Below are 26,014 nucleotides of genomic sequence, written 5' to 3' on the forward strand. Positions count from 1 at the left end.
CCTATGGTCTGACCCAATATGGCCATTCTTATGTCCTTATCTTCTTATGACCTTGAAAGAGAATCATAGAATCATAGAATATCAGGGTTGGAAGGGACCTCAAGAGGTCATCTAGTCCAACCCCCTGCTCAAAGCAGGACCAATTCCCAACTAAATCATCCCAGCCAGGGCTTTGGCCGTTAGCCTTCTTGGCAACAAGAGCACATTGTTGACTCATATCCAGCTTCTCGTCCACTGTGACCCCTAGGTCCTTTTCTGCAGAACTGCTACCTAGCCATTCGGTCCCTAGTCTGTAGCAGTGCATGGGATTCTTCTGTCCTAAGTGCAGGACTCTGCACTTGTCCTTGTTGAACCTCATCAGGTTTTTTTTGGCCCAATCCTCTAATTTGTCTAGGTCTCTCTGTATCCGATCCCTACCCTCTAGCATATCTACCACGCCTCCTAGTTTAGTGTCATCTGCAAACTTGCTGAGAGTGCAGTCCACACCATCCTCCAGATCATTAATAAAGATATTAAATAAAACCGGCCCCAGGACCGACCCTTGGGGCACTCCGCTTGAAACCGGCTGCCAACTAGACATGGAGCCATTGATCACTACCCGTTGAGCCCGATGATCTAGCCAGCTTTCTATCCACCTTACAGTCCATTCATCCAGCCCATACTTCTTTAACTTGGCGGCAAGAATACTGTGGTAGACCGTATCAAAAGCTTTGCTAAAGTCAAGGAATAACACATCCACTGCTTTCCCCTCATCCACAGAGCCAATTATCTCATCATAGAAGGCAATTAGGTTAGTCAGGCACAACTTCCCCTTGGTGAATCCATGCTGACTGTTCCTGATCACTTTCCTCTCCTCTAAATGTTTCATAATTGATTCCTTGAGGACCTGCTCCATGATTTTTCCAGGGACTGAGATGAGGCTGACTGGCCTGTAGTTCCCCGGATCCTCCTTCCCTTTTTTAAAGATGGGCACTACATTAGCCTTTTTCCAGTCATCTGGGACCTCCCCCGATCGCCATGAGTTTTCAAAAATAATGGCTAATGGCTCTGCAATCTCATCCGCCAACTCCTTTAGCACCCTCGGATGCAGCGCATCCAGCCCCATGGACTTATGCACGTCCAGTTTTTCTAAATAGTCCCGAACCACTTCTTTCTCCACGGAGGGCTGGTCACCTTCTCCCCATAGTGTACTGCCCAGTGCAGCAATCTGGGAGCTGACCTTGTTCATGAAGACAGAGGCAAAAAAATCATTGAGTACATTAGCTTTTTCCACATCCTCGGTCACTAGGTTGCCTCCCTCATTCAGTAAGGGGCCCACACTTTCCTTGATTTTCTTCTTGTTGCTAACATACCTGAAGAAACCCTTCTTGTTACTCTTAACATCTTAAAATCTTAAAATTTTCCAAATCTCACCAGGTATCGAAACTGGGTGTGTGGAAGCAGTCTGTGCTGCAACAAACTCCACTGGCACCAACACTAAGACCAATATCAGTATTGAAACCTACATATTTAACACTCATGCCAATACCAACATGTGGATCAGTGTTGGATCCGGAACCAACAGTGGTGCAGAGAAGTCTGCTGGTACCAAATATATTTCTTATTGCTGTTACTAGGGCATACTTTCTCCCTGGCATTGAATAAGGAACCATCCCCCTTACAGTCCCTGACCAGTACTGCTGGAATGTGGAAGAACAGCTGAGGACTAGCTGAAGTTCATCACTAGCTGAATCTCAGAACAATTAGTGATTATCTTTGAGAGCTCATGGAGGACAGGTGAGGTCCTAGAGGACAAATGAAGGGCAAACATAGTACCTATTTTTCAAAAGGGGTACAAAGAGGACCTGGGAAATTATAGACCAGTCAGCCTAACTTTGATACCTGGAAAGATATTGGAACAAATTATTAAACAATCAATTTGTAAGCACCTAGTGGATAATAGAGTTATAAGGAAAAGCCAGGATGCATTTTGTCAAGAACAAATCATGCCAAACCAACCAAATTTCTTCCTTTGATAGGGTTTCTGGCCTACTTGATAGGGGAGATGCAGTAGACGTGATCTAACTTGATTTTAGGATGGCTTTTGACACAGTTCCACATGATATTCACATAAGCAAACTAGAGAAATGTGGTCTAGATGAACTGACTGGTGGATGCACAACTGTTTGAAAGACTGTACTCTATGAGTAGTAATCAATGGTTTGCTGTCAAACTGGGAGTGTGTATTTATGGGGGTCGCAAAGAGGTCATTACTGGAGCCGGTACTGTTCAATATTTTCATGAATCACTTGGATAATGGAGTAGAGAATATGCTTATAAAATTTGTAGACGACATCAAGCTGAGAGGGGTTGCAAGCACATTGAAGGACAGGATTAGAATTCAAAACAACCTTGACAAATTGGAGAATTGGTCTGAAATCAACAAGATGAAATTCAGTAAAGCAAGTGCAAACTACTTCACTTAGGAAGGAAAAATGAAATGCACAACTACAAAATGTGGAATAACTGGCTAGGCGGTAGTGCTGCTGAAAAGAATTTGTGGGTATTAGTAGATCACAAATTGATCACACGATACATTGTTTACAGCCAAGCCCGAATTTGCTCCAATCCGTCAGACAGAGACAAACACCTACAAGATCTTTATCAAGCACTCTTAAAACTACAATACCCACCTGGAGAAGTGAGGAAACAGATTGACAGAGCGAGACGGGCACCCAGAAATCACCTACTACAGGACAGGCCCAACAAGGAAAATAACAGAACACCATTGGCCATCGTGTACAACCCCCAACTAAAACCTCTCCAGCACATTATCAGCGATCTACAACCTATCCTGGAAAACGATCCCTCACTCTCACAGACCTTGGGAGGCAGGCCAATCCTTGCTTACAGACAACCCCCAAACCTGAAGCAAATACTCACCAGCAACTACACACCACACCACAGAAACACCAACCCAGGAACCAATCCCTGTAGCAAACCTCATTGCCTACTCTGTCCCCATATCTACTCTAGCGACACCATCAGAGGACTGAACCACATCAGCCACACCATCAAGGGCTCATTCAACTGCATGTCTACTAATGTTATATATGCCATCATGTGCCAGCATTGCCCCTCTGCCATGTACATTGGTCCCTATGTAAAAGAATAAAAGGACACAAATCGGACATCAGGAATGGTAACATATAAAAGCCAGTAGGTGAACACTTCAATCTCCCTGGACATTCTATAACAGATTTAAAAGTAACTATTCTTGAACAAAAAAACTTCAGAAACAGACTTCAAAGAGAAACAGCAGAACTAAAATTCATTTGCAAATTTAATACCATTAATTTGGGCTTTAATAGTGACTGGGAGTGGTTGGCTCATTACAAAAGCAGCTTTGCCTCTCCTGGAATTGACACCTCTTCATCTATTGTTGGGAGTGGACTACATCCACCGTGATCGAATTGGCCCTGTCAACACTGGTTCTCCACTTGTGAAGTACTCCCTTCTCTTCATATGTCATTATACACCTCTACCTCGATATAACGCTGTCCTCGGGAGCCAAAAAATCTTACCGCGTTATAGGTGAAATTTATATCGAACTTGCTTTGATCCACCGGAGTGCACAGCCCCGCCCCCCTGGAGCACTGCTTTACCGCGTTATATCTGAATTTGTGTTATATCGGGTCGCGTTATATCGGGGTAGAGGTGTATAATGCCTGCATCTGTAATTTTCACTCCATGCATCTGAAGAAGTGAGGTTTTTTACTCACGAAAGCTTATGCCCAAATAAATCTGTTAGTCTTTAAGGTGCTACCGGACTCCTGGTTGTTTTCACAAATTGAATGTGAGTCAACAATGTGATACAGTTGCAAAAAAAGCTAATATCATTCTGGGGTGTATTAACAGGAGTATCACTTTGCCCAGCACGGGTGAGGTCTCAGCTGGAGTACTGTGTCCAGTTCTGGGCACCACATGTTAAGAAAGATGTGGACAAATGGAGGTGGGGAGAGAGGAGGGGCACAGGAGAGCAACCAAAATGATCAAAGGTTTAGAAAACATGTCCTATGAGGAAAGGTCACAAAAACTGGGCATGTTTCGTCTTAAAAAACAAAACCAAGGGGGAAACCGATAGTCTTCAGCTACGTTAAGGGCTGTTATAAAGAGGACTGTTCTCCGCGTCCACTGAAGGTAGGCAAGAAGTAATGGGCTTAATCTGCAGCAAAGGAGATTTATTTCCTAACTCTCAGGGTAGTTAAACTCTGGAATAGGCTTCCAAGGGACGCTGTGGAATCCCCGTCATTGGACGTTTTTAAAAACAGGTTGGCGGAATTGAGTGGTCTACTTTTACTTGGTCCTGCCTCAGCGCAGGGGGCTGTACTTGATGACTTCTCGAAGTCCTTTCCAGTCCTACATTTCTATGATTCTATGGTAACATTTTGGGGGTTTTCCCCCCTTTTCCTTCCTCTCTTTCTCTACCCCTTTGCCCCTCCCCCTACATCTATACTGGTATAAATACATTTACACCAGTATAACTGTGTCCACTCTAGCGGTTGTAATGCTATGACTATATCAGTTAAAAAAAATCACACCTCCAACTAACATAATTATACTGGTATAGAAAGTGTGTGTCAACCAGAATGTATCCTGTGTCCATCACTGAACTATCTGAGCACCTCCCAGTCCTGCATTCAGTGGCATGACTGCCATGTGTATGTGTGGTATGTTTCTATTTTATCTCCTCCCTTTTCCAGAGAGAAAATTGCTTTTTTTTTTGGGTTAAGTTAATTGCTTCTCTGCTCTGTATGGTTAACAGAGGCAGATTAAAGCAGTGCAGCTGGCACATAAAGAAGTTTTTTGGATTTGTTTATGATTACTTTTCTGGTTCTTAGAATAGCAGGAATTCATCCCACAGTCTTGGACGTATTGCCTAGAATGCTCTGTCTCCTGCACTGATAAATTTTGTGCTTGCAGTAGGAAGTTCCATTAAGCCATCAGTTATTGAAACAAACTATCAATAAGCAACTACTAAGCAATTTGAGAAAACTCAGAAATCCAGAGTTAAAGTTACACAAAACTTTAAATTATTATAGGTGAGGGTTGAACTTGCAACACAAAGACACATTTGAATGCAAAGAAACGCACAATTAAAATGACCCCATACTGTTATCTCTATCCTTGTAGCTTCAACCAGTCTTTCCTCTTCCCCCTCTTTATTGCTGGGAAGGGTTCAAAAAAAGAAAATAAAACTCTCTTGTGATTCTGCTTGAACCAGAGGCTGGTTGAGAGGCTGATGAAAGGCAGAAATCACAGATGTGTTGCATTATAAAAATGGTGAGTTGTTTTCTTCATGCCAAAAACATCAAGTGATTACTTGATATTCCCTTCCCTTCCCTATAGCAGTCAGACCCACTCACTGCACAGAGAGGGGCAAGTAGTCAATCATTCATTTGAAACCACTGGAATTACATCAGACACTCAGATGAATGGATTTATATTTTAGAATAAAATATTTTTATTAAAAACGGCCTCTCCTGGACTCACTGTAACTCAAAGAGGGAGCTGGGAGCTTCCCAGGGACCCTGGAGTTTGCAGACACATAAGGTAAGGGAAGAATTTTTGTTTTGTCCTTCGATTAGGGTGACCAGATGTCCCGATTTTATAGGGACAGTCCTGATATTTGGGGTTTTTTCTTATATAGATGTCTATTACCCCCACCCCCTGTCCCGATTTTTAACCCTTGCTATCTGGTCACCCTACCTTTGATCTGTATTTAAAGTGTGAGTCTTTCCTCTGTGCATGTGTGGGTGTGTCCAGAGCATGTGTCAGTTTTTTACATTTAGGAGGTGACATGTCATAGTGGTCTGAGCATAGGACTAAGGAGCAAGGATCTCCTGCCAGTACTTGTTCCTGCTCCGGATGATTACCAGCTATCACGGGGTGGGTATGTTTACCAAGTGCTTCACAAAGTGTAGGCCTCGGTCTGGGGCGGTGGTGAGGCGACACATCTCAGCAGCAGTGACTGCATTCGACCACCATGGAAGGGGTGTCCAGTAACACCAGGTAGTAGAGTGAGACTGCAGCTGTTACTCTAGACCCCAAACCGTATAATGGCTGCCAGATGTAGCCCAGGCCACAGGATAGAGGTTCATTTACTGACCCCAAACTCCTCATTTTGACTGCATAGAGCCCAGTGACTTGAGATTTGTGATCACGGGACTTCTTTGTGCCATCCTTTCAAAAGGGTTTCTGTGGAGAATGTGGAGAAAGCCTGTATTTATGAAAAGCAACAGAGAGTCCTGTGGCATCTTTAAGACTAACAGATGTATTGGAGCATAAGCTTTTGTGGGTGAATGCCCACTTCATCGGATGACATCCTCTGATACTTGTATTTATGAAAAATGTGTGACTCAGTTTCCTCACTTACTTTTGTATTGCTACTTACTAGGTATGAAGGGGTTAATCTCTTTCCAGAGCTAGGGGGAAGTGATGAGTATCTGGGTGGGCAGGGCCGGCTCCAGCATTTCTGCCGCCCCAAGCAAAAAAAAAAGCCGCGATCGTGATAGCGATCGGCGGCAGCAATTGGAAAAAAAAAAAAAAGCCGCAATCGGCAGCGGCAGTTCAGCGGCAGGTCCTTCGCTCCTAGAGGGAGTGAGGGACCTGCCACCCCCAAATTGTCGCAGGTGCTGCCCCTCTCCCTTGGCCACCCCAAGCACCTGCTTGTTAAGCTGGAGCTTGGAGCTGGCCCTGTGGGTGGGTGTCCCATGGATCTGGCTGGGATTGGTAGGAAGGGACTGTCAAGAACTGTCAACATGTGAGACACAATGGAGACCAAGAACCAGACTATTCACTGTTAATGACTGCTGGCCAAGGGAGGTGGTGGTGGTGGTGGTAGTGGGGGTTCTACATGTGAAAAAACCATAACTGGAACTGGAGACAAAAGGACTGAGGTGTGAGCAGACTGCATAAAAACCTGTTTCCCAGCAGATAGGGGAAGTCAATCAAGGATGACTCTGCAAGGCAGGGAGGTTGCTGCAAGCCGGCAGTTGGCCTTCCATGCCAGAGCTTACAGTGAGGCCTGCTTAATGGAACAAGGAGAAGCTGGCAAGTTGGGTGACAGAAATATGTTCAGGCTTTGCTTTCCATTCTAGCCCAATGTCCCTAAACACCGTATTCCAGCTCACTAATAAATAATGGCTTGTTTTGAAAAGGGCATGCTGCGTCTCTGCAAACATCTGCAGGTTCCATCGCTCCCAAGAGAGTATATTTCCATCGGGGCTCTTTTTTGACCCACTGAAGGAGCTGTGGTGAGAAACAGAGGTGTTGAAGCCAGGATCCAGTCTCAGAGTAGCAGAGCTGTGGGGCTCCTCCTTGTCAAAAGTGGAGGCTCAGGGCCTAGCAATGCTCCCTGAAAGACTGTACAAAAAGGTCAGAGGCATAGCACATCCCCTGAATCCATAGCAGCTTATTAATAGAGAGGGTTGCAAAATGCCAATTATTCTTCAGGAAATAAATGTATACACTTTCTGAAAACTTCCTGCAATTTTTTTGTTTGTTTTTTTATTGAAAAAACTGTTTGATTTTTTGAAACATTTTACTTACATCTTTTCGTTGTTTGATCAAAACCTAGTAAATTTCAATCAAGATGAGATTTTTTGCTTACATAAAAAACCTTTTTTGCGGGGGTAGCGGTTCAAAAAATGTGAAGTCAAAGAATTGACCAGCTCTGTTGTTAATACTCCCATATCTCTCAAGGCAATTGTAAGGATTCATTAGTTAATTCTTTACAGCAACAATTATTTAAAAATATTATTACTATTATTAGAGATGATGGTCATGGCTCCATCATTAAGGGTGTGTTCTCAAAAGTGCTGAAATAGGTTACAAATTCTTGTGTACGTGTCCTTTCAATGTGAAACTTCACACACATGTTTTTATGTCCTTTACATTGTCTGTGTAGTTCTTGTTTGGTTCCCTTTCATACATTGTTAATAGGAAGTGTTTGAAATTGAGGTCTTTTTGGTAGCTTCACTTTTTTGTGCACTTGTATTTTTAAACTTATATTTTTAAACAATGTTGTATATCAACAAAATGAAACAAACAAATGAAACAAAATGAAACAAAACAGAGATGACTAGATCTGGTTCACTGCAGATTTTTTTTAAAGAATCTTTTAAGATAAAGGGTAACATTACAGTCACTCCATTACAGTCAGACCATTAGTTTGCTCCAGAGAAAGGGGGCTAGATGACGACTGGCAGCAGGGCCGGCTCTAACTTCTTTGCCGCCCCAGGCAAAAAAGAAGAGCGCCGCCCCGTCATAACCCCCCCCAGCGCCGCGCCGCCGCCCCCCCTCCACCAGCACCACGCTGCGCCGGGCCACCGAACCCCCCCCCCCCCGAGTGTCGGGCCGGGTCACCCTCGGAGTGCCACGCCGCACTGCGTCGCCGAAACATCCCCCGCACTGCCTGGCCAAAACAAAACAAAAAAACCCTCAAGCGTTGACCCGCCAAACAAAAACAAAAACAAAAAAACCCCACCGCGAGCGCCCCCCGCCACCCCAACATTAGCCGCCCCTTCTAAGGTGCCACCCCAAGCACGTGCTTGGGCGGCTGGTGCCTGGAGCCGGCCCTGACTTGCAGTAGCCACTGAGGCAAGGTGGGCATAGAGGGTCAGGGTTCCCCTGGGAGCGGAGACCCAGAGCGTGGGGACTGCTGTGGGTAGAACCCCAAGGTAAAGGGCACCGGGGCCTGGGAGGGACACGGGGCCGGAGGCAGGTGAGACACCAGCCAGCAGGACATGCTCTGAGTGCTGGAAAAGAGCTAATTCCCGGACTGAGCAGCAGGAGGTGCCACACTGATGAGTGCTCGACTTGCTACAGGGCATCTTGGAGTTAACACCCTGTGGAGATGCATGGGGCAGTTCACACCTTCCAAACCTAAGGTCTCAGGTTTTCTACAGGCTCAGGCAGACTTCATTGTATTAGTTATGATTGGTTCTTTGTTCTCAATACCATGATTAGTGTCTCCTGTGGGACACTAAGAGCCTCTCGGTGTCAAATGGCAAAGGGCTCACTGCTCTGTAAATACAACTGTTACCAGGCCTGACAAACTCACTATGCCTAACCCACTGTTGACATAATACTTATCCACAAAGTATCTTGTGAGGTACCATATGAAAAATGGTTACTCTCTGGTCAATTATATTAGTACGTGGCATATGTATGGTTAGCGTGTAAAGAGTTATGTATATGTGCTGGAAATATGTTCCTAAAATATATTCAGACCGAGCAATTTGAATAGAGCAGATAAACAGGTTCGTCTCAGACAAAGGCATTTGAATTTACCACTCTGCCTGAATCAAGTTTTTAAGTCAGATACACTGAAAATACATTTGTATCTAAGGTAAACAAAGTGATCAAACCCACAGAAAGAGCTAATTAACAAGAGGACAAAAAGGGGACATGACGTCTGCTCCCTGAGGAACAAGTAGCAGGGGAGAAGAACTTTGGCTGTGGTTACTTTAAAAAAATGCATTTCAAAGGATTTCTGAACTCTAAGCAAAGGGGAAAAGATATTGTGGCTCCATCTCTGAAGGGACAAAGAGGCCAGTGCCCTTGCAATCCATTAAAAGCGGGTCCCCCAGTCATGAGGGCTGAGGACTCTGAGAACTGACTGTGAATGAGAAATTGCGTGAGACCAGGATTGTGATCTGTTCAGTTCAAGACACTGCAAAGTGGGTTTTCTTTGTAGCCATTTCCTGGTTCTATTATCCTTGTTCACTATGGCTTAAATCTCAGTTCCTTATGGTAAAATAAAAAACTAATTTATTAATAAACTCACCTCAGTGCCGTGTATTGAAGTAAAGTGTGGATCCTCAGCTAAACTAACCGGCTGGGTGTGCCCTGGCTCTTTGGAAGTGGTGGTCTTGGTAATTTCTGGGAATATCCAGTGATAGGGGCTGAATACTGCAGAGGAACACTTTTCCAGGGGGTTCAGGAACTCGAGTTCAGGGAATGTTATCTGCGAGGCAGGGGTAAGACTGACAGAGTCTCAAGGAGTTTGCTGGTGAGGTGGACAGACTGGTGTGTCAGGGAGCTGACACAGTTTTAGCTCCAGCAAAGCTCCCTCTTGCTGAGGCAGAGGGGTAACACAGTGACTTCTGGTTCTGGGTGTCACACTCTTATTCTGATAACGCCTCTTCATCTAGCTTTGGAAGGGCCCTCACCTTCCTAGCTCAAAGTCGAGCATTTCAAAGGCCACTGTGATCTCCACAGCCTTAGACAATCATCATCAGTCTAGGTGATTGAATTCTAATATACCTGTCTGCTGTTCTTTGATATAAGGCAGAATGGATTCTTCTCTGTATAAATCCCTCACCTCGCTATGGAGTATGAATCACTGACAGGCCCAGACTCTCTGGCCCAATCGGTGTGGTCAAGCCAGGGTAAAGAAGAACCGCCGCCTGGTTGTAACAGAATGATTGATTATTTGCAAGCAGTGTGGCTTTTAAAAAGTGAATAAATCCCTGATCCTCCACATGGTCTGGCCACAATCTTAAAGAGCAGAAACAAAAGAACAGAAATCACTCAGTCAAGTGTGAACTGAAGAAGGGCATCTAGAGGGAAAGTGCTGTTAGCTAGAGTAGTAGAGCAAGTCTAATATCAGCGCTAGCTCACTGGGGCTCTGAGCTGGAAGTATCTGGGAGTACAAATAGCTTACAGTACATCTACCCTGTCCAAAGCCTGTCTGGAATACTTATCTCCTCTGCTGTCCTTTCTCCATTCTCACGTTGCATTTCCACATCTTCCCCCAGCCATTTACTCTTCATTTTCCCCCATTAGTTCTCACTGATTTTTTCTCATTCTGTCTTCCCCATACAGACTAAAAATAAGTAATCAGCAAAACACTGGTCAGTCCAGCAGACATGGCCTCAAAAACTTCAGCAGGGAGGGTGCAAGATGAAGCCGTATGTCCTATCTGCCTGGAGTATCTGACGGAGCCTGTGACTCTAGACTGTGGGCACAACTTCTGCCTCGCCTGCATCACTAAGCACAGTGAGACATGTACAGAGGGGGACTATGACCCTTTGTGCTGCCCCAGCTGCAGAGCCCAGATCCGGAGACAGAATTTCCAGCTGAACTGGCAGCTGGCAAATAGAGTAGAGCAAGTTAAACACTTACATGTTGAAGCAGAGAGAGAACAGAAAGTGAATCTATGCGCAATACACAAGGAAGAGCTGAAGTTGTTCTGTGAGGATGACAGCGAAGCCATTTGTGTGATCTGCAGAGAGTCCAAGGAACACAGAGCTCACACTGTGGTTCCCATAGAGGATTCTGCCCAGGAGGACAAGGTAGGAAACAAACAAGCTTGGCTGATTTAACCTTTTAATGATACACTTTTCCCCCCAGGAAGTGAAATTTCTCTGAGTATTTCTCAGAAACACCAGATTCTCCCAGTTTCACAGATTTCTTCTCTTGGAAGCTGGCTTCAACCATAGTTCTGAATTACGGACTGACCTCTTTTCAGCACTGCCACCCTAGACTGTCAGCACCCTACAGTTAACTACCCTCAGCAATCCCTGGGGGTGAATGGGTGGCACTTGTCCCCTAAAGATCATGATCGGCACATGGTGCTACCAGGCCGTGAATGCAAGGAATGTGCCTCCTTCAGGCAGCCAGGGCATTCAGATGGAAGAGAACAACAGTATCCAACATTCTCCTGCCTTGGGCATGTACATGGGTGGTGTGTAATGGAGGGTGGGGGAGGGTAAGCCTCCCCAAACCTCATGCCGTGGGCGGGAGGGGGACCAGTGGCAGGCAATTTGGGGCCCCTGGAAAAATCTCCTCCACCACAGCCCCGGGGTTGGAGGAGCTCTTGCTCCCCGCCACAGCTCTCAACCCCCCTCCATAGCCCCAGCTGAGCTCTCAGCCTCCGGGCGGGGCCATGGAAGGGAGGGGCCAAGCTCTCAGCCCCCCTGCCTGCCCTGGCTGGGGACACGGGGGGCTGAGAGCAGCTGGCAAGGCTTTGGCCGGAAGAGTCGGGGCCTCCACTGTAAGAGGCGGGACAGGGGGCTAGTCTTCCCAAGGGGAAGCTTCACCTGGTGCCCATCGGCATGTAGATTAATATCAGAGACCTGTGGGAAATGGCACAAGTAGAAAACACAGCAGGGAAGACGATCCATTGCATTTTACCTCCCCAAAGAAAACACTGCTAACAGATAACTTGGGGATAAAGTTGCAAACATAGGGTCCTCTCCTGTCTGTTAGGGGGTCATTGGTGCTAATGGCTTGCTGACTGGGGATCTTTGAAGTATAACTAGGCTTGGCAGAATTCAATTTTTATTATTTTGTAATTTCAGTGTTTATTTTAAAGTATTTTTCAATTTAAATTTTCACAGTTGTGCAAAATTATGTTTTAAGAATTTTAATTTATTTTATTAATTCCAATTTTCAAAGTTTTGGGAATAATAGAGGGATCAAACAATGAAAGGTTAGACAAGAATTATTTAATGACTGTTGACATGTAGATTCAAAAATGTAAAGCATTATAACCATTCAAATAAAAATTTTCAATATCACAGGTCAAAATAAACAAAGTAATATTCTAAAATAAAATAAATTCTCAAGCAGCATTTTTCTTACTTTGCCTATATCTAAATGTCAATTATTATTGATGGAAATATTTTTGTAGTTTGTGTGTGTACAGTGAAATCAGTATTTACCAATACAAATCTAATCCTTCGAAACCTCTGTATCAACATTCAGGACAAAACTCCCTGTACTAAGGGTTAATGTGTCACACAATAACCACACTCAGAAGGTTGTTAGTGAGAATGAGTGGTTAACTCAGAGGCCTTGTCTACGCTTAAAAATTCATTCAGATTAAGGTAGATATGTAGGCTGTGGATTTAAAGTTGCAATATCACAATAACTCCATGTACAGACATACTTCTTCTAGAATAAGAGTGGAATAAGCTAAGCCAGAAAAAGGCACTCTTATTCCAGAATAGGAATATCCACACAGGGTGCTATTCCAATATCTATTGCACTTTAAATTCACAGCCTACATAACTCCAGATTAACTTCCCTATTAGACAAGCCCACACAGTAAACACTTTTGAGGCTTCTTTGTGTTGTAAAAGCTGCCCAGAGTGGGTGTAAAGAAAAGGCCATGTGGCCCCGGAGAAGGAGTTTTGGGCTATGTCTATACTACAGAGTTTATGCTGGCATAGCAATATCAGCATACCTATGCCAGGAAAGTCCCCTGGTGTAGGTGCAGCGTACACCAACAGAAGGAGTTTTTCTGCCAGGGTAGGAATGCCACTTCCCCAACACATTAGGTACATTGAGAGAAGCACTCCATCATCACAGCTATGTCTTGTACACTGTGGGCTTATCGGCATAGCTGTGTTCATTAGGGGTGTGGTTTTTTCATTCATTCCCCAGCTGACAATATATGCGCACACAACTTTTAAGTGAGACCAAACCTGAGACTCAGGCTTTCCTTGTGTTGTTGGGATAAAATTACAGTGAGTTAAGCAATGGTTTACACTTAAAACTTATAACAGCATAGCTATGTCAGTCAGGGATGCGAAAAAACCCACTTCCCCTTGCTACTCAAGGTTTTCAGAAACCACAGCAGGGGTAACTTAACTATTTCACTCCAGGTGGTGTCAGGAATAAATCAATGAGAACACAGCAGTTCCGTGTGATGAATCCTAGAATATTAGTGTTGGAAGAGACCTCCCACACTGCAACATGAGACCATTGCTTCTTGTTCTGTCATCTGCCACCACTGAGAATAGCCTAGCTCCATCCTCTTTGGAACCCCCCTTCAGGTAGTTGAAGGATGCTATCAAATCCCCCTTCACTCTTCTCTTCTGCAGACTAAATAACTCCAATTCCCTCAGCCTCTCCTAGTAAGTCATGTGCCCCAGCCCCCTAATCATTTTCGTTGCCCTCTTCTGGACTCTCTCCAATTTGTCCACATTCGTTCTGTAGTGGGGGGACCAAAACTGGACACAGTACTCCAGGTGAGGCCTCACCAGTGCCAAATAGAGGGGAATAATCACTTCCCTCGATCTGCTGGCAATGCTCCTACTAATACAGCCCAATATGCCGTTGGCCTTCTTGGCAACAAGGGCACACTGTTGACTCATATCCAACATCTCATCCACTGTAATCCCCAGGTCCTTTTCTGCAGAACTGCTGCTTAGCCAGTTGGTCCCCAGCCTGTAGCGTCATATGGGATTCTTCCTTCCTAAGTGCAGGACTCTACACTTGTCCTTGTTGAACCTCATCAGATTTCTTTTGGCCCAATCCTCCAATTTGTCTAGGTCACTCGGGACCCTATCCCTACCTCTCCCCCCAGCTTAGTGTCATCTGCGAACTTGCTGAGGGTGTAATTCATCCCATCATCCAGATCATTAAAGATGTTGAACAAAACCGGCCCCAGGACCAACCTCTGGGGCCCTCCGCTTGATACCAGCTGAAACTAGACATCGAGCCGTTGATCACTACCCGTTGAGCCTGACAATCTAGCCAGCTTTCTATCCACCTTATAGTCCATTCATCCAATCCATACTTCTTCAACTTGCTCGCAAGAATACTGTGGGAGACGGTATCAAAAGCTTTACTAAAGTCAAGGTATATCACATCCACCGCTTTCCCCATATCCACAGAGCCAGTTATCTCATCATAGAAGGCAATCAGGTTGGTCAGGCATGACTTGCCCTTGGTGAATCCATGTTGACTGTTCCTGATCACCTTCCTCTCCTCCAAGTGCTTCAAAATGGATTCCTTCAGGACCTGCTCCATGATTTTGCTGGGGACTGAAGTGAGGCTGACTGGTCTGTAGTTCCCTGGGTTTTCTTTCTTCCCTTTTTTAAATATGGGCACCATATTTGCCTTTTTCCAATCGTCCGGGACCTCCCCAGATCATCACAATTTTCAAAGATAATGGCCAATGGCTCTGCAATCACATCAGCCAACTCCCTCAGCACCCTTGGATGCATTAGATCTGGACCCATGGACTTGTGGAATGAAAGATTAATGCAAGTAAGTGTGCTCTATCTAATTTATTAGATTTAAGCACAGACATAAGCAATAGGTTTAGAACATCCAAATACTTACCTAAAGTCTGGAATGGTATTGAGCAGATACACAGTGGCCAGTTGCTCACCTGCCGGGGAGTAAAAGTTTCAGGAATATCATCTCTCTTAGGATGGCTTCAGAGGACTGCTCCAAAGTACACTCTATTATCTAGACTTTTTATAAGTAACAAAACACATAGGTCATAATGACACCTAAGTGATCATCACTTTTCCTAACTTTCAATAAACTTCTAATATCAGAGACACCTGGACTCAAGGTCTTCCATCCACTTATCTTCCTTCAGTCTCAATTATTTACTTTTCTCTCCTCTCTTTTGACCTTGCCTCTAAAAGCCTGCTTTCAAAATAACCCTTAACTACGCGGTGTTCTATTTTATTAATTCATGGTGGCTGAATGCACATAATATGGTTCAAATTAGCTTGATCATATACTGGGTTACACTCCCTCCCTCCAATCCAGGGCAACACCCCTAGCCAACATAACTATGTCAACAAGCCTCCCGTGTAGATACAGATATGCCGACAAAAGAGTGCTTCTGTCAGCGTAGCTCATGTTGTAGTAAATGTCTAAACTGAAGCACTACATCAATGCAGCTGCAGAGCTGCAGCTGTGCCACTGTAGCATTTTAAGTGTAGATATAGCCTGTCACCACCTGTGCTTGAAGAAACAGGGCTTGTGTACATTTGGTAAATAAATAACATCCCAAAAATACCTGGCTCCACATCACCAATTTCTGCTCCAAATGTGAAACAGACTTGTGAGGCCCCCCCCAAATCTCCTGGAGTCAATGATACTCTTTCCATGGATAAAATCACCAAATAGAAAAGGCAATGAGCAGTTATGATGAAGATCTGACCTTCTACCAGACTTAATTATTAATTCAACCAATGATCTCAGACAAACATATGTGTTAAGGTGAAGTCATGGTTGATATTACAAATTTCTCAATTAAGAGTAAAAATCCTTCAAAAACATTGTAAGTAAGAAACAAACAAAAACATTAAACAACCAGAAATACAGTGTTAAATGTAAAGAAGCTACTCAGTCTGGAAAGTCATAGCAAACACAAACAACTTTAACTCTGCACTTTTCATGATGCCTTGAGAGACTCGGAGCACTGTATCCATCCATAACAAAACTTCATCATAACAATAACACAAAGATCTGATTTTAAGAACTAATTTTTTGTTAACTACAACATGTACATTGAGCTTCCCTCTCTATTTCTCTCTCCTCTAGGAGGACAGCAGCATCTTGAGCAGGTAGGTGTCCTCTCCTTAAATGTCAATAAGATGGGAAGGGTTATTAACCTGAAATATTTTCCCAGTAAAGTCCATCCTTGGAGGACTGTCTTCCTTGGGATTCCAGGGATGGAATATGGGCTTTTCACCTATAGGCCACTGGATCCTGCCCAAGTCAGCAGGGATCCAGAATGTTTACCATCTGATGAGTGTTCAGAGAATTGTGAAGTATACTAGGGAGCAGAGCCGGGGGTCTTACTCCAGTTCCCGGTGGGCAGGTGTCCACAGAAAAAAAAGAGCACCAGAAATATGATAACAGAGAGTGAGAAATTTTTAAGGATAAAAGGAGGAGATAGGCACCAAATTGTCTTTTCTGCCTTTGAAGAGGTCCTCTCATATTGTTCAGAATAACACAGAGCTCGAAAGTAAATTGGCTTTGGAGACTGAATTTCTTTCTTATCCCTAGAGCTGGATTCTCATGGGTAAGGTTGAAGCACCATGATGGGACACCATGGGGGAAGCTTATACTGCAATTGCCTGAGCTATACCTGCTCTGAGGCTGGCATAAACAAAGTAATTCATTCCCTAGGCTCCTTAGGCCAGTAACTTTCCCTAACATGAATAACAATCTTATTATTTTCTCTAGGCGTGTGGAGGTGAAGCTCCAGCACCAAGTGGAGATTTCTCCTGAACTGTCTGAGAGCCTCAGTACTTATAACCAAAGTGATGCTCTAATGGAGACTCAGAGGAAATTCAAAGGTACCGAGAAGGGGAGCTAGAAGGATTCAGTGGGACTACTCATTTCCTTAAAGTTAGGCACACACACAAGTTAGCAAGATCTCCTCTTTAGAAATTATGCTGGAAATTTTGGACCTTAATCTCTCTGTGCCAAATCTTGAAACCTTGGAATCTCGATGCCCACATCTTAAAATCAGGGATGATAATATCATGAAAGTAGCACAGTAGTACAGACTGTGCAGCTAATGGAGATTTAGTGCACATTAAGGGTTTGCATTTTGTGTATCAGCCATTTCAATGTGTACTAACTCTGTGTAGAGAAGCCCTTAAAGAATGTTAGTATAATGTCATGAGCTTGAAAAGAAAAGATCCTTTTAAGAGGGCAAGTGAAAGCAACAAGTTAAAGAAAAGAACATATAACAAATGGGATGTGGGAAGGAACTGACAATTGATAAGGGAAGCTACAAATATTCATGAAAAATCTATGACCATTAGGGTTAATGACAATACAGAGGATTTAAAAAAAAATAAAGTAGAAACAAATGAGATCATAACAATGGTGTAAGTCTATAACCAAATGGAGATGGTAAAATACTTCATGATAAGTACTAGAACAGGTTACCTAGGGAGGTTGTGGAATCCCCATCACTGGAGGTTTTTAAGAACATGTTAGACAAACACTTGACAGGGATGGTCTAGGTATTGATTAATTTTTCCCCAGCACAATATGACTTCTTGAGGTCCCTTCCTAACTTACATTTCTATGATTCTATGATACAGACAAGGAAGATGTATTCAGTAAATACTTCTGTTCTTTATTTGGAAAGAAGCTGGATTATATATTCACAGTATATAATGGCGATTCTAACAGGTTAGAATCTAATGATGAGCTCTAAATTAGCTGTTACCACACAAAAAAGAGATCTTGGACACATTGTGGATAGTTCCCTGAAAACATCCACTCAATGTGCAGCAGCAGTCAAAAAGGGGAACAGAATGTTGGGATTCATTAAGAAAGGAAAAAATAATAAGACAGAAAATATTATATCGCCTCTTTATAAATCCATGGTACACCCTCGTTTTGAATACTGCGTGCAGATGTGGTCACCCCATCTCAAAAAAGTTATACTGGAATTGGAAAAGGTTCAGAAAAGGACAACAAAAATTATTAGGGGTATGGAACAGCTTCCATATGAGGAGAGATTAATAAGACTGGGACTTTTCAGCTTGGAAAAGAGATGGCAAAGGGGGGGTTAATAAAATTGGGACTTTTCAGCTTGGAAAAGAGATGGCTAAGGGGAGATATGATTGAGGTCTATAAAATCATGACTGGTGTGGAGAAAGTAAATAAGGAAGTGTTATTTTTTACTCCTCATAACACAAGAACTAGGAGTCACCCAATGAAATTAATAGGCAGACGGTTTAAAACAAACAAAAGGAAGTATTTCTTCACACAACGCACAGTCAACCTCTGTGGATGTTGCCAGAGGATGTTGTGAAGGCCAAGACTATAACAGGGTTCAAAAAAGAACTCAATAAATTCATGGAGGATAGGTCTATCAAAGGCTATTAGCCAGGATGGGCGGGGATTGTGTTCCTAACCTCTGTTTGCCAGAAGCTGGGAATGGACCACAGGGGATGGATCACTTGATGATTGCTTGTTCTGTTCATTCCATCTGAAGCACCTGGCATTGGCCATTATCCTAGTATCTGAACCCCTTACAGTTCAGTGTATGTATCCTCACAGCACTCCTGTGAGATAGGGAAATACTATTATCTCCTTCTGTAGAGATGGGGAACTGAGACATAAAGTGACTAAGGGTATGGCTACACCACAAACTAAAGTGGAACTGTAGCATGGGCAGGTATATCAGTGCTAGCTTCAGGGCATGTCTACATGGTGTAGCAATGCACACAAGGGGGCTGTGATTTCTAAAATGCACCAATGCTCTGTTGTGCACTAATTGGTCAATGCAGACCCTGCTGGTGCACACTAAACGTTCCCTAGAGCAGTCTAACTAGTGCAGTTTGAAACGATAGTTCACTAAAGTACACTAGGGAACATTTAGTGTGCACCAGCAGGGTCTGCACACACCAGTTATTGTGCAACACAAATTAGTACACTTTAGAAATTACACCCCTTTAGTGTGCATTGTTGCACCATGTGCCCTTAATCTGCCAAGCACAGGTAACAATAGCCGTGAAAACGCAGCACCATGGACCAACAATCTGAGTACATACCTAGGGTTCTCAGCAGGCTTGTACTGGGTGGGGAGCCCGTGCTGCAGTCCATGTGACCATAACTTAATTACTCTTGTTGTCCATGTTAGCTAGCCTACCCACGCTACAGTTATACCTTAGTTTGCAGTGCACATGTACCCATAGCGTTCCAAGGCTACACAGGGAAGTCTAGGGTGAAGCAGAGAATTAAACCTAGATCTCCCAAGTCCATGGCTCATGCCCTAACCACTGGGCATGCTTCCCCTCACCAAAGCTGTCTCCATTTTTGGTCCAGAGTCTCTCTGTGTATTTTGTCCCTATCTGCTCCTCTCTGTATGTAACGTGCCTTGCTTCACTTCTGCTATATTAACAAATAACTAACAATAAAACAAAATAAGACATAATTGTAAAATAATTAGGGCTGTTAATCGCAGTTAACACAAGGGATTAATTTGTTTTGAGCTAACTCGATTAAAAAAATTGTGATTAATCGCAGCTTTTAATCGCTGTGTTAAACAATAATAGAATACCACTTTACATTTATTATAAATATTTTTTGTTTTTCTACATTTTCAAATATTGATTTCAATTACAACACAGAATACAAGGTGTACAGTGCTCACTTTATATTATTATTTTTATTACAAATATTTGCACTGTAAAAAGATAAAAGAAATAGTATTTTTCAATTCACCATAAAGAAATTGCACTACAGTACTTGTATGAGGTGAATTGAAAAAAACTTGCATCTTGCATCTGAAGAAGTGAGGTTCTTACCCACAAAAGCTTATGCTCCCAATACTTCTGTTAGTCTTAAAGGTGCCACAGGACCCTCTGTTACTTTTTACAGATTCAGACTAACACGGCTACCCCTCTGATACTTGAAAAAAAACTGTTTCTCTTGTTTCTTTTTTACAGTGCAAATATTTAATCAAAAATAATAATATAAAATGAGCATTGTACACTGTGTATTCTGTGTTGTAATTGAAATCAATATATTTGACAATGTAGAAAACATCCCAAAATATTTAAATAAATGGCATTCTATTATTATTTAACAGTGCAATTAAAACTGAGATTAATTTTTTTAATCGCTTGACAGCCCTAAAAATAATCCAATATTCTTCCTCAGCGGAACAATTTAGCATTTGGGGGGGGAGGGGTCTCCATCAGCAGAAGAGAGAATGCTCTAGTTCAGCCACAAGTTACTAACCCCAAGTGGGAATCACTGGGTGATGTTCTCTAGCCTGAGTTCTGCAGATAGTCAGACCACATCATCCTAATGGGCCCCTCTGGCCTTTGACATCTATGGGATGCTAGGACGAATTGGTAAATAGAAATGAAAAAATGTTTAATTTTAATCCAGCCTCACTAGAAAAAATTGTGTCTTTCTTCATTTCTCAATCTCTGTCTATTTCTTTCTATGCTCCTATCTATGGGCCTCCAAAAGACAAGTTTGTTAATTAATAGAGGGGATATAATTACGAATGTATCAGCATAACATCTAATTTCTGTCAACATTTTTTTTTCTCCGGACAATCTGACATCTGAATTAGAGAAAAAAATATTTCAATCTATGGGACCAGATGAGAAAGGTAAGTCCTCATGTGGATATTTCTCTTCAAAATCTGGTAAAATTCTCACAAAAATCCTAATTAATTTATAAATTCCCTAAATACAAATTAAGCTGAAACAGAGCAAAACACCCCACTGAAATTAAAAAGAAAACAAAAAATTAAATCTAAGGCAATCATCCCACAATAACAGACTCAGCTAGCACCCAAACAACCTTAACTCTGTCCCTCTGCTACATCCTTCTATCCCCTTCCTGGACTCTCCCCTGCTCTCTTTCTCTTTCCCTTAGGTTGGGAAGAGAAGCTTGGGGTCACTGCTTTCAGGAGTGGGGAAAGGATCTCTCCCCTGTGCCACTTCCTCGGCTGTTTTCCCTGCCCCAGGTATCACTGGTGGCTTTGCTGAATGTTGTGAACTCCAGCTCTGCTACCTCCCAGTCTGTCTCTGCAGCTAGGAGTGTGGCAGCCCCACGGGGGAACAAGGAGCAGCTTGGAAGGTTTCTGCACTCATAGCAGCAGCTACAACAGTACCCCTATTGATTGTGGGATAGGAGCTGCAGTGAGATCCCTGGGAGTGTGAGAAATGGCCCCCAGCCTCCCCCAGGGCTAAGTTCTGCCTCTAACGCTCTGATTCTCTCTCTCCCCAGTGAATGTGACTCTGGATCCAGATACGGCTCATCCCCGACTCGTCCTCTCTGAGGATCAGAAAAGTGTGAGATGGGGATTCACACGGCAGAATCTGCCCAACAATCTGGAGAGATTTGACAATGATCCCTTTGTGCTAGGTTGTGAGGGATTCACCTCGGGGAGACATTGCTGGGAGGTGGAGGTGGGGGAAGCAAGAAGCTGGGTTTTGGGGGTTGCCAGAGAGTCTGTGAGCAGGAAGGGAAGGATCAGTGTTAGCCCTGAGCAGGGCTTCTGGGCTTTGCGGCGGAGCGGGGCAGGGTGGTTGGTGGCTTACACTTCCCCTGAGGGGACCCACCTCCCTTTTGCTGATAAACCCAGGAGGATTCGGGTCTCTCTGGACTACGAACGGGGGCAGGTGACATTTTTTGATGTTGATAATGAGGCCCTGATCTTCACTTTCCCACCGGCCTCTTTCTCTGGGGACAAAATCCGCCCTTTTTTCTCAGTTGGGGAAAGAGGAATATACACATCTTTCTCATACCTGTGTGGGCCATCCCATATCACAGTGTGTCCCTGAGACATGGGGGAAAATATCCCAATGACTCTCAAGAACGTCACGAGGGTGGAGGACTCTAGCAGTCTTAAATGGCAGAAAATGAGAGAGAGGTGGAGCCCAGGGAGAGAAGGTGCTGTGGGGAGTGTGAAGGTGGAGTTTGGAGAGGGGAAAACCTATAGAGAAGATGTTTGGGAGTGGAGAGGTGAAGTTGGCTAAGGAGATAGGAGGGGAGAGTCAGTTACCCAGCAGAACAAAATACACAAACCTTAACATGCATTGTAGAAGGGGAAACCAATATGGAATAAATGTAATTCTCTTGCAAAAAGGAATGGAAAATGTTTTAAGGGAGAAATTAGGAAAGAAAATCCTTCTTTGAGCCAATTTTATCTTCACTGTACTTTGCTTTGTCTGTATCATTGCAACAGATCTAAATGTCAAAATAAGTTTTGGCAGTTCAATGAACACACTGCCTTTTAGTAGCTGGCATGTCTGGCTCTGACTATCACCCACCCCCATTCAGCATGGTGCTCAGTCCACTTCTAGCAGTAGCGGGAGAGATTGATGATCCTGCTACAGCCTTAGCTAACAGAGCTGGGTCTCATAGCTCAGGCAGTGGTGGGTCATGCTTTAAGATCCAGAGAGCACCACTTCACTTCCAGCTGACAATAACTCCTTCCCCCCACCCCACCCCGCAAGGCATGGCATAATATAAACATAGTGGGCCAAATTCAGCCATTGTGATCAACCTCTTCAGCATCATTGCTGCTGGCAAGTGGGGGCACTGGGAGGGGAATTTGAATCAAGATTAAAAAAAAAAATCTGGTTTGTTGCAGAGCGCATCTTTTGTGACCAGTATGAGAAACAGGAGCATGTTCACTTTTTGTCGAAATGAACTTCAAATAAAAACAAACATTTGAAAGTCCTGCAGTCCTGTTTGTGATCTCAGGAAATGTCATCATGAGAAATACAGGAGAGATGCTATGTTCTGTGGTAAGGAATCCAGAAGAGAGACTGGGATACCAGACATTATTTTGGAGGTAATTACAATTCACAGGAGAATATTTCACTTGTCTAGGATAAAATTCACCTTGATCACTGAGTGGAAGGCTCTGGTAACATACGAGGTCCGACAGCCAGGATTCTGCCTGTAGAAACAGGCAGCATGAGAGATGGGCTCTGCCTGGATTAGCGTGGCCTCATAGAAAAGTCCTTCAGAGAACACGTTAATGTTGATGCACTCTCTTACATCTGAAAGTAAAGACACAGTCGTGAGTCAAATCAGTGGAGGCTCTTTTCCTACCAGACAGTCCCAATGTAATCAGAGATAGCTGTGAAACAATAGAACAGACTCAGTCATGGTGGCATGCCCCCATCAAAGTATTTTGGTTTTCTGCTGAAATAGTTCAGTTTTGGGACATTTGTTTGTTTGATGAAAAATCAAAAAAATGTCATGGAAAACAGACACTTTTAGTGTAAAATTTTTGTTTAAATGAAACCCAAATTTTATCAAAAATCAGTTTTTATACAAAAATTTCAACCAGTCTTACTCATAGGGCCATCCCATGAACCTTTCCATAGGTTATCTAGGCCTGCCAAGCATTTCCATTTCTTTTCATAGCTCACAGTGGGCTAGCATGTTCTCAATGGTGATCCATTGATGGTTTGTCAGTCTTCTATGTCCAATGTGGCAAAATGAGATTTTCAAAGCCTCCAGTCCTAAGGGCTTTGGACACCCAAATCAGCAAGAATGTCCTTGCCTTCTCACTGCTTCTGTAACTCATGTAAAGGAAGCAAACCATAGAAATGTAGTCACAACCTTCACTCCAAACATTTTTTTTTTTTTTTTTGGTCTGTGGTTAATTAAGTACTTAAGGTGGAATTTCAACAACACCTAAGTGAGTTCGGTGCATACGTCCCATTCAAAGTCAATGGGATTTGTGCTCCTAACTCCCTTAGGTACTTTTGAAAATTGCAGTCATTAGTTGGGAGCTTCATTTTGAGGATAAGGATCATGAAGCCTCTTAAGAATATGCTGATCTTTGTGTGTGGGGGTTATCCCTTTGAGTTCAAATTTACGCACATGGAGAAGGGTTTGCAGGGGAAAAAATTGAATGGTCACTTTAAAAAAAATGAGAATTTGCTTCTGGCAACTTTACGTTTATTTATTCTTACTTCACATCATAGCCAGGAGTCAGCACACATGCTAATGTTGCCTTTCACTCCTCAAGTCCCCTGACACTAAACGTGGGGTAAGAGAGAAGTGGCTACAATGGGAGTTCTCCCTGAGCAAAGATTTCAGAGTCCATTGAGACAATGTGAGCCATACTGTGGTCTATTCCCAGATACAGCAGGGAAATGAAACTCAGCAAACTTCACATCAAAGCATTTCCTTTGAATTATTCTTACAGATGGGAGTTTCTGCTCCATGGATATGTCAGGGATGTTGTCCCACTGTCCCAACCCATGGGTTCCACGATCTGTGTTGGGGGAAGAGGGCTATGCCGGAGGCAATGAATGGAGATCATTGCTGAGGTCCTTTCCTCTGCTCTTCTGTCTGACCTGAGGAGCACGGTCTGTGCAGAGGCTGTGCTGCTAGAACCTCAGAGGCAGGTTGCACTGGCCCCTGTGTCCCCACAGAGAGGAGTCTCAGGAGCAGGCTTGTGCAATTCAGGGGACACATGGAGGCTTCAGGGCTCTCTGCTGGTGGCCAGCTCATACTAAGGGCAATGACGATGGGCTCTCAGGATGAAGAGAGTTTTTTGCAAACAAAGTTTCAGCAACAAACTCTGCTGTTTTCTATCACTGTGATTAAAGGAAAGAAAAGCCATTTTGGATTTTTTCTTTCTACACCCCAAGGGTAATAATTCTTAGCAAGCAAAGGGTTAACATGCACCTTTAGCACTAGCCTTTAATTGAAGAGCAGCTGGTATTTCTTTACTGTCATGTCTGAAGTATTTATGGTTCCTGTGTCTAGAGACAAGTAGAACAGGAAGCAAAGAAAAGCAATTTGTGGCCTACTGGTTAGTCCTCTCTCTGGGGAGACCATGGCTCCAGGCTCTGCTCCAATGACTATTTTCTAAAAAGTGGAATAGCTCAAAGAGGACAGACTGCAAGAGCCCCAGCTCCCGGAGCCCAGTGGCCAGGGAACTCCCCTCAGAGATGAGAGACCTGGGCTCAGGCCCCTGCTCCAGGCCAGGCAGAGAAGGGATTTGAAGCTGTGCATCCCTCAGCCTGGCTGAGTGCCCTCACTGCTGGGCCATAGATGACAAGGCAGCAGGGGTGAAAGTAACTTAAAGGACCTACCGGTATGCCGGAGTCCTGAGCCTCAACCGGACGAGGCGGGGCCTTTCAAGATTTAAAGGCCCTGGGGCTCCGGCTGTGGCTGGAAGCTCCAGGGTCTTTAAATCACCCCGGAGCTACCAGCTGCAGAGGTGGCTGGGAGCCCCGGGGCTCCAGCCACCATGGAGCTCTGGGCCCTTTAAATCACCATGGGAGCCCTGCCACCGCTACCCCGGGGCAGCAGGGCTTGGGTGGGGATTTAAAAGGCCCGGTGCTCCTGCCACTGCGGGGAGCCCCAGGCCCTTTAAATCCCCGCTGGAGCCCTGCTGCTGCTGGGGAAGCGGCAACAGGGCTCCAGCAGTGATTTAAAGGACCCGATGCTCCAGGCCCTTTAAATCCCTGCCCAAACCCGGCTGCCGAAGCTCTGGCGGTGATTTAAAGGGCCTGGGGCTCCCCACAGCGGCTAGAGCCCTGGGCTCTTTAAATCACTGCCACTGTACCAGACCATACCGCCTTATTTTCACCTCTGCAAGGCAGGCAATGGTACCATCCCTCTCATTTCCCATGAGAAGGGGTTAACCTGGTGTAGGCCCCTCACCCTGGAAGAGAGTTTATGGCTGTGAATCCCAAGTAGGGAGAGCTGCCTCCCTCCAGTTTAGAGCCAGGCACCTAAGTCCCTT

General features: G+C 44.1%; 1 protein-coding gene across 4 annotated transcripts in view; it reads left to right on the forward strand.

Annotated features, from left to right (window-relative positions):
- LOC101946636 (E3 ubiquitin-protein ligase TRIM39-like) overlaps positions 1-22,977 on the forward strand; it is a 43,190-nt gene extending 20,213 nt beyond the window's left edge. For all 4 annotated transcript variants that reach the window (XM_005285636.4, XM_008171422.4, XM_042850061.2 and 1 more), the window contains 5 exons: positions 10,870-11,339; positions 16,342-16,364; positions 16,990-17,102; positions 20,858-20,896; positions 21,520-22,977. In XM_005285636.4, coding sequence (XP_005285693.1) covers positions 10,914-11,339; positions 16,342-16,364; positions 16,990-17,102; positions 20,858-20,896; positions 21,520-22,076 — 1,158 coding nt within the window. In that variant the 5' untranslated portion in view covers positions 10,870-10,913 and the 3' untranslated portion in view covers positions 22,077-22,977. The remainder of the gene's footprint in view (positions 1-10,869; positions 11,340-16,341; positions 16,365-16,989; positions 17,103-20,857; positions 20,897-21,519) is intronic.
- Positions 22,978-26,014: the final 3,037 nt, after the last annotated feature.

Source organism: Chrysemys picta, chromosome 7 (assembly GCF_011386835.1).
Source record: "Chrysemys picta bellii isolate R12L10 chromosome 7, ASM1138683v2, whole genome shotgun sequence".
Taxonomy (NCBI): Eukaryota; Metazoa; Chordata; order Testudines; family Emydidae; genus Chrysemys; species Chrysemys picta.